General features: G+C 43.4%; 1 protein-coding gene across 1 annotated transcript in view; it reads right to left on the bottom strand.

The window, feature by feature from the left end:
* Window positions 1-805: 805 nt before the first annotated feature.
* The window catches only part of LOC141127132 (uncharacterized), a 40886-nt gene continuing 31944 nt past the window's right edge, over window positions 806-9747 (bottom strand). Inside the window, exon 6 of the mRNA XM_073613343.1 lies at window positions 806-1461. Coding sequence (XP_073469444.1) covers window positions 1263-1461 — 199 coding nt within the window. The 3' untranslated portion in view covers window positions 806-1262. The remainder of the gene's footprint in view (window positions 1462-9747) is intronic.

Below are 9747 nucleotides of genomic sequence, written 5' to 3'. Positions count from 1 at the left end.
GCTATGATGATGAGGCAAGGGGAAGATATTCTGTAGTCCTAACACACTTCCTGCCCCAGGAAAAAAAGAAAACCACTGCAAGGAATGATTAGCTGCAATCTATTATTTTTTGTTCTTTGATTTAAACACAGTAGACTTTTGTTAAATTGTGTGTAACAGCTGACTAGTTTCCCTTGTTCTCGCTTTCTAATAATAATAATATCATCAACTAGGCAGATATAAAAAGTTTGTAATCATAAGAGGAAAAATGTTTTTACTGTCAAAGAGCATATTCACATTTCAAAATCTAGCCCTGGTACTACAAAAATTTCCCAGCATGCACAACAGAGTCCTGATTATATCTGATCATACAGCAATTTCACTTTCCATGGCATTTCATTATAGGGACCCTGACAAGGCATACAAGAAAAAAAAAAACTGGAATACAATTGGTTGTATACTCACATTTCTGGCGGCTCTCCTGCATTCTGTAGTGACGTATGGGTTGGAGAAAGGGGCAACAAAATGCAGCGGCAGACACAAGCATCCGACATTCCCTTAAGTGTCGAATGTCAAAGTGACTGATAGAGGCTGCAGCAATGGAATGGAATGAAGGCAAGAGACAGGCCACCGGAGAGGTGCGTATAATACAGATTCTATTGCAGGGCCTGCCAACAAGATTTAAATTTTTTAGCCTGACAGGGTTTTTTTTTTTTTAACTGCAATTGTTGTTGCAGGAGTATTACAAAATACTTTAAATTAAACATTTTCCTTTCATTGTACTGGTGATAAAGTAAATATTTGGTTAAAAAAAAAAAACACGACATTTTGAGCGATTTAAACATTTTACAGTGATGACTATTGAACTGATTTATTTTACTCCCAAAAGTTAAATATTTACTGGAGAAGTATAGAGTCAGAAATACTGTCTCCTTAAATCACAGAACGGAAATAAATTATTTACAGGTAAAAGACTGTATCTCCATATTAAAAACAAAGAAAAAAACGGGGAGACTTGCCCTGAGATTCTTCATAAAAATCAAATATCAGTCCGTCACTTAAAGTTATATTCACACAAAGACAATAACAATATGCTAAAATAATAAACTAAAAAAGTTCACGTCCAGGAACAATGTATAAAAACACCGTTCATACTTTGGAAAGGTTCTGCACACAAAAGGCAGAATGTGAGTTTTCTGTAAAATGTTGCCCTAATGTACTCAATACTGAGTTAGAATAGGTCCATTATTTTTAAATGCGATTGCATTTATGGAGGACATTCGCTATCTGATCTGGAATGATGAGCTGTGTGTTGTATAGTCTACAGAGGCTCCCCACCTCTGCCTGTCCTCTTGAGGGGGACGTCTGTGGCGTACACGACGGGGTTCAACAGAGTTCATAACTACTCCAACATTCATATTATGCTCAAAGCGTTCCAACATCTGTGAAATCTTCTCACGGGGCACTCTGTGGGTATTCCTCCTGTAAAAGAGGGACATATCTCATCAATGTTGATTTTACATTTCAAATTCCTCATCCTAAAGCAAAATTCCATTTCAGTCTTTTTTCGTAATCTCCTTCATTTCTTCATTTATTGTGATCATTTGAAAAGATCATTATGTCTTTGTGGATTACTACAGACTAAACAGCTTCTGCCTTAACAGAAATATTACATTCCAACATTATAGTTACATAGTTAGATTGTAATCTGCCCTAACGTTGTAAAGCGCTGCGCAAAGGTCCATCCAGGTAACCAATAAAATCATACAATCTCATACCCACAGCTGATCCATAGGAAAGCAAAAAAAAAAAAAAAAAAAAAAACACAGCAAAGCATGATCCAACTTGTTTGAGCTCCAGGGGAAACAATTCTTTCCTGATCCCCCAATAGGCAAAATCAGATTTTTCCCTGGATCAACTTTACCTATAAATGTTATTTTCCAGTTATATTATGTACATTTAGGTAAGAATCCAGACCTTTTTTAAAGCAATCTACTGTGCCGGGCCAGAACCAGCTCTTGGGGGAGTCTATTCCAGCCTACTGGAGATGTAATCTCTTTTCCTCCAGACGTAAAGAGTGCCCCCTTGTCCTCTGTGATGACCTTAAAGTGAATAGCTCAACACCAAGTTCACTATATAGACCACTTCTGTATTTATACATGTTGATCATATCCCCCTTAATCGCCGCTTCTCAAGAGGGAATAAAATGGGATTTTTTTACTGACCTTAAAATCCATTTCTCTGAGTTCATTGACAGACACAGCACTCCATTATTCAGAAACATAAGCTTATATCGCCCCCTACAGGAGTAGGACACTAGGCAGAAAAAAAGACTTGGCTATGCCTACGGGCCTCCCATGGAGGCGGGTTGGTTGCGGCTTTTTTTTACTTTTTCGGTCTGTCAGGTGGCGTGAATTTACACCGTGGGACATTTTTATTTTTTAATAAAGGACTCGTCCCAAGCTGCCTCTTGTCTTTTTTACTATTTTGACACTTTTTTGTGAAATGGTAGGGGTACATTTGTACCCCATTAGCAATTCACACGGGGGGGGGGCAGGATCTGAGGGTCCCTTGTTAAAGGGGGCTTCCAGATTCCGATAAGCCCCCCGCCTGCAGACCCCCACAACCACCAGGCAAGGGTTGTGGGGATGAGAACCTTGTCCCCATCAACATGGGGGCAAGGTGCTTTGGGGGGGGCTACCCCAAAGCACCCTCCCCATGTTGAGGGCATGTGGCCTGGTACGGTTCAGGAGGGGGGTGCTCTCTCGCCCCCCCCTTTCCCTGCGGCCTGCAAGGTTGCGTGCTCGGATAAGGGTCTGGTATGGATTTTGAGGGGACCCCTACGCCATTTTTAAAAAAAATTTGGCGCAGGGTTCCCCTTAATTTCCATATCAGACCCAAAGGGTCTGGTATGGTTTTTAGGAGGACCCCCACACAGTTTTTTTTTTATTTGTTAAACTTTGATTTGGGGTTCCCCTTAATATTCATACCAGACCCTGGTAATTGGGGGGGGGGGGGGGGTCCCATGCTTTTTTTTTCTTTCAATGAGTTTTATGTACATTGTCGAGACCTGACAATTCATTACAGCCGCGATCAGTTTTAAATGATAATTTTTCCTTTAGAAATGTATTTTGCTGTGGTACTGTTCTAAACATGGGAAAAATGTGCCACTTTAAAGGCATGCTATAGACACCCCTTGCACAATATCTAAAGGAATATTTCATTTTTATTGTTTCACTTTAAGCATAAAAAAAAAAATCAAAAAAAAAATGACTGTTCCCGAAAAAACATCCATCCGTCCCCTGGGGCAGAAAAACAAAACAAAAGAAAAAACAAAAGAAAAGCGCCTCTGAGTGCAGGCATTTATTAGTAACAATATGCAAGTTATCCACACTTACAGGGAAGTAAGGAAGGAACAGCTACTAGGGGAAACAACTCCTGGAAACAGGCAGCTGGGCTAGATGGACGTTCCATAATCCAACAAGGAGCTTGTGGGTGTGTGATGTCACCGGAGTAGAAAGGACCACAACGCGTTTCAGAGCATGCGCGCTCCTTTTTCAAGTGTAAGGTGAACGGGGAAGAAAGGAAACTTAAATAGCTCAGCATAATGGGACAAAAACACGCTACAGCTGACAGGAGGAAACAACAATTAACAAAGCTGAAAATAAAAAAGCCCACTAACATAAGGAGCATAGCTGATAAGGATTTAGGAAGATTCCTTAATAAATATGAATAAATATTTAAAAAAGGAAAAAAAAAATAATAATAATAATAAGGAAAAAATATAATAATAAATAATAAAAAAATAAATAAAAAGAAAGGATATTTTAAAGATAATGATAATGACTATAAATAAAGAACACAAATAAATAATAGCAGTGCCTGAAGAACTAGATTATATCATACTGTGTAAAGGCGCAATCATATAGACAAAAAAGTATTATGCAATGACAGCATCTGCCTTGAAGATGGATGGTAAGTAGATTAATAGAATAATATGGGTAAAAAATTATTTAAAATATAAGTAAAGGTACATTATACCAAGGGGGAAAATAACTAATAATAGAGCTACTGGTAACAATAGATAGCAATGTATGCACATATACATATAAACCTATGTACATGTGTATACAAGAGGAATACATGTCAGTAGGGGTACATGCCAAAAAATGTGTGTGAATACATACAATATTATTTATTATATTTTTTTCCTTAATATTTTTTCCTTTTTGAATATTTATTCAGGAATCTTCTTAAATCCTTATAATCAGCTATGCTCCTTATGTTAGTGGGCTTTTTTATTTTCAGCTTTGTTAATTGTTGTTACCTCCTGTCAGCTGTAGCATGTTTTGTCCCATTATACGGAGCTATTTAAGTTTCCTTTCTTCCCCGTTCACCTTACACTTGAAAAAGCAGCGCGCATGCCCAGTGGGAGCTTCGCGCATGCTCTGAAACGCGTTGTGGTCCTTTCTACTCCGGTGACGTCACACGCCCACGAACGCCTTGTTGGATTACGGAACGTCCATCTATCCCAGCTGCCTTTTTCTCCTTGCGGGGGACCGCGGCCATCCCTTCGGAGTCACTCTGCTGTCAATCCACGCCATGGACGCCGGGACTGATCCAGGAGTTTTTTCCCCTCGTAGTTGTTCCTTCCTTACTTCCCTGTAAGTGTGGATAACTTGCATGTTGTTACTAATAAATACCTGTACTCAGAGGTGCTTTTCTTTTGTTTTTTTCTCATGTTTACTTAGAGAGCTGACTTCGCTCCCCTGGAAAGGTTGCCCTCAGCGCTGGTTCACATACAGAGACATTCCAGTTTTTTAACCACAGCTTTTAAATCACATTGACTAATTGTCATGGACTTTTTATAATCTCCAGTAAACTATAGTTTTATTCTTATCCTTAGCTTACTGTATATTCTACTGCATTTTATATTGCATTATCATTGGTTCTGTGCGCTGGCATATATGTGTATATAGTCCCCTGGGGCAGGACCCAGGTCCCCAAACACTTTTTATGACAATACTTGCATATAAGCCTTTAAAATTAGCACTTTTGATTTTTCATGTTAGTGTCCCATAGACTTTAACGGTGTTCTGGCAGCTTTCGAATTTGCCACAAACACCGCATAATTGTTTGCTGTTCAATGAACAGGCGAACACCCGATGTTCAACTCGAACATCGTGCTCATCCCTACTGATGATGGAAGGCCCAAGAAGCAACAAGCAGCCAAGTAGAATGCACCGAAATGGGGAAAGGCGGAACCCAACCCCTGATTGAATAGACCCGTCCGTGATCACAAACAGTGAGTCTGATCTCCGAAAAGGCCCTGTGACTGCCACACTTCCCTTCTGTGAGACTTGCAATGATGTCATCTAGGGAAGCCCCAAACAGACATTGCCTTGAAATGGCAACCCAATCGGAGCTTTTTTAGAAGCCCAGTCCACAGACCAACACTTAAGCCCCAATACATGTCTAAGCACCACTGCCGAAACAGAGCTTAGCAACCAAGGGAACTGCGTCCAAGAGGCATCGCATACAAACTGCAAACCCCAGACCAACTGGTCCGCCAACTCGGCGAAAGCAGAGGGAATCTGCTCCCCCTCCAGATATGTCAGACAGATCCTTAAAAGCCCGAGACAGAATCATGATCGCCTTGCGCAACCTAGAGACAGGTGGATCCACTACTGGTGGAACAGTCCACTGTTTAAGGAGGGACCCCACAAGGGGTACCTCAGAGCTGAGCGTCTTTGGAACCACAAAGGGACGCTTTGGACACTCCCAGTCTATACACGAACAAATATTCCAAAATAGGAGGGAGTAGGGAACGCTTTTGCCGTGTGAGACAGTTTATGGGTGCCAAGGGGACCACCACCTCCGCTGTATCCTCCATCTTTAAAGTTTCCCGCACAGATGTAATAAGGGAGACAACCAGCGCTTCTTGTGCACCACTGCAGCTGTGGAGGAATAGCCTCACTAACTGACAGAATAGGGAGTGTGGCCACCAACCCAAGAAGGTGGGCCACATCCACAACAGCAGAGCCAGACACAGGATCAGCTGAGACCGATGAGGCAGGGGAGGGCGCCATTTACTAGCCTATTTGCCCAAGCGCCACCTGTGAAAATGCAAAGAACACAGGGGGTGCTCCGACTGTAATCTCCGCCACCTTAGGCCCCTCACAGGGGCGTCAACGAGGGCCCACACGGGGGATGTCGAGCGAGGCCCCGCACAGGGGGGCGCTGACCAAGGCTTCTCACAAGGGGCACCGGCCAAGACCCCGCACTGGAGCACCTACTGATACCCCGCGCACAGGGGGCACCATTAGACCTCGCACATTGGGCACCACTGGACCCCTCATAGAGAGGCACTAGTTGAGACCCCACACAAGGGGCGCCTGTGGAAACCCTGCACAGGGGGCACCACTGAAACCCCTCACAGGTCAGCGGGGGGACCGGACCAGGCTAGAGCCGAGGAAGGAGGGCCGATGCCCACAACGGAAAGCGACGGCCTCGCTGCCCGCTCTAGAGCAGCCCCGCACATCTTCCGGTCAGTAGGCCGCAAAAGCCACAACCTAAATTTTCGGCCACGAGTGCTCGGTAGGCCACAAAGCCGTGGCTTAAATTAGTGGAGGGCCGCGGATCGGTGAATGCCTGGTCGCCCACCCAACTATTCAGCAGGTGCCAAGGTGTACCCCCCATAGTGATAACCCTGGAGGGGAGGGGGGATAGACAGAGTGTCCGAAGCACCCAAGCCAGAGGCCTGGGCCTCACCTGGGAAAGGGAGGGGGTGTGGAAGAGAACCCCAGGAGGGACCGACCGCCCCAGGGAGTACCCGCGCCCCACACCACTCCAAGGAAGGAGAGGAGGGGGCCTCTTACTTACCGCTCCAATGAGTGCGCGGGTAACGCTCCCAGACAGATCCTCCTCGCCACCGAAGTGGGGGCTGTCGGCCATGAGGAACACTGCGACTCAGGCCGAGACCCCGTTGTATGCGACCTCGTGAGACGTTTAACTCACAAGGCCAGCCCCCGTCCAGTAGGGCTATGTTGAGGCCAACCTAGCGCGTAGCTGCGGTCTGCACTCACTCGCTGGCCAGACTGGGGAGACCACTAGATCTTAGTGTCCAGCCTGTCGCCCAGTCCGGCAATTGATTGCAGATCTCACAGGAAAAATCCAAAAGAAAAAAAAAAAAAAAGTTTAAAAAGCAAAAAACACAAAAAATTGCCAGGACCAGAGATCCCAGCAGGAAACTAGGTCCTTACTCCTGACTAGGCAGAAAAAAAAAAAAAAAAAAAAAAAAAAACCTGAAGGTCTGTAGCAGAGAGTGGGGTGTATATCACCTAGGACTGGCCATAGGCATAGCCAAGTCTTTTTTCTGCCTAGTGTCCTACTCCTGTAGGGTGCGATATAACCCTATGGTTCTGAATAATGAAACGCTGTGTCTGTCAATGAACGAAAGAGAAATTCAGTTTTTCTCATTTTTCCCTCAGTCGAGTTCCTCCATGCCTCTTATCAGTTTGGTTGCCCTTCCCTGCACTTTCTCCAGTTCCCAGATATCCTTTTTGTGAACTGGTGCCCAAAACTGAACTGCATATTCCAGATGAGGTCTTACTAATGGATTTGTACAGGGGCAAAATTATATTTCTCTCTGGAGTCCATACCTCTCTTAATACAAGAAAGGATTTTGCTCGATTTGGAAACCGCAGCTTGGCATTGTATGCGATTATTAACTAAGCGGAGTTCCACCCACTTTTTGAACTCCACATCATCCGCTTGAGACCCTGACATACTTTCTTCAATGCACGTTTTTTTTTTTTCCAGCCATTTCTTTATCCTATTTAGAAAGCATTCTACTTCACTTCCTGTCTCTCCCATCCACGGCTAAGTATGCAATATCCGGCTGCGCACTGGCTCCTGGGAGATTTTTGTCATAATTTTAATCTCATCTTCCATCATCTGGGCATCGGCTAGTCTCCTCATCAAGATAATACAAAGCCGTTGTGATGGCAACAATAGAAGTTTCCTGCCCTGCAAGTTTGTTAAAATGACAGCAAGAACGGGCGGTGCATTCTGGTTATTCAGCATGCACCGTATCCAGGAATACTATCCTAGTGGGCTTTGCATGCCCACTAGCAAGATGGAATCGCTCAAGTCATAGAAATCTAAGGTTAGTTTTCAAAATAAAATAATAAAGATAGCTGTGCGATTGATGAGAATAGTTTATGTTGCATTACATTAGGATGATAACAGCAGTCGGTAGAACTCCGCTTTAAGCTTATGAACTCCCAGAATACCCAGATCCTTCACCATTGATTCACCCATTTGTACTTCCCCTAGTATGTATTATGCATGCATATTCTTAGCCCCCAAGCACATAACTTTACATTTATCAGCAATAAACCTCATTTGCCACAGAGTTGCCCAATTAGACAGTACATTGAGGTCGGCTTGTAAGTTGGAGACATCCTGTAAGGACGTTATTACACCACATAGCTTGGTGTCATCTACAAAGGCTGAAATTGTACTTTTAATCCCAGACCCTATATCATTTATAAATATATTAAAAAAGTAAGGGTCCCAACACTGAACCTTGGGGAACCTTTATGTTCCATATGCTATAGTATCAGAACACAGAAGTGTGTACAACCTCCATACATATCATGATATGCCAGGGATATAAAAAAGGGAAGCGATTACAAGTGTTACACACAAACAGAAAGTTGGCTTGTGAAAAAACAGGTTTATGGAGGAAAGAAATCATGATTGCAAGGTAAGATGAACATTTTTTTTCACAAACCGGTGTAGTTGGGATATCTATTGAAAGAGAAAGAAATGGACAAAAATGGGGAACACAAGAAGTGAGGAAAACCTACTCAAATCACTGTTAGATTACTGTTCTGACGAAAAAAAAATGATATCCATTAATCATTTTTGAAACACTAGTGAGAGCACGGATTAAACCAGCCCCTCAGCTGGGGTACTGCTGGATCCTGGTTGAGAAAGAGTATGGATCAAGCTCTCAGTGTGCCTATGTACAGTGCCAGTTCCGCTGGTCCCAGCCCCGTACAGACAGACCAGCAGAGCTCTAAATTCTACATCTGCACGCTGGGAGCTCGATCAGAAAAAGCAGATCAGTGGAAAGGGGAGGTGTCTTCCTGAGTCCTGATCTCTCCATCTCCCCCCTACAGACAGAAGTGCAAACAGACCATTCACCCGGCAATGCAAGCACAGTGTGTGTGTACTGTGTTTTCCGGTGTATAAGGCGACCGAGCGTATAAGATGACTCCCTAATTTTACTGTGTTTCAACAGGTTTTGCCTATGTTCACTGTATAAGACGACCCCCTTCCAAGGCTTCATATTTCCTTCTTCTCGCTGGAGCCATACTGCGCTGAGCCAATCACGGCAAGCAATGTATTCTATTAATAAATACAAAGCCTGCTCTGATTGGCAGAGGCTGTAACATCATCAGCCCGCGCCTCTCTGACTCTCAAAGCCAATCCGAGCAGGCTACTGTATGTAGCCCGCTCAGATTGGCAGAGGTTGTTACTCCAATCTGAACAGACTCTGTGTTCATTAATAGAACACATTGCTCGTCAGGATTGGCTCAGCAGTGTATACTATATGTAGTCAAAGCTACATACCAGTATTACCGAACATCCAGTGGGCTGCATTTTAAACCCAGTGTAAAAGACTCCCCCGCTTTTTGGTTGTTGTTTTTTTTTTTTTTTTTTTAAATACGAATATTATATATATATATATATATATAT

This window comes from Aquarana catesbeiana, linkage group LG02 (assembly GCF_042186555.1).
Source record: "Aquarana catesbeiana isolate 2022-GZ linkage group LG02, ASM4218655v1, whole genome shotgun sequence".
NCBI classification, from domain to species: Eukaryota; Metazoa; Chordata; class Amphibia; order Anura; family Ranidae; genus Aquarana; species Aquarana catesbeiana.
This window is presented reverse-complemented; position numbering and strand designations above follow the sequence as displayed.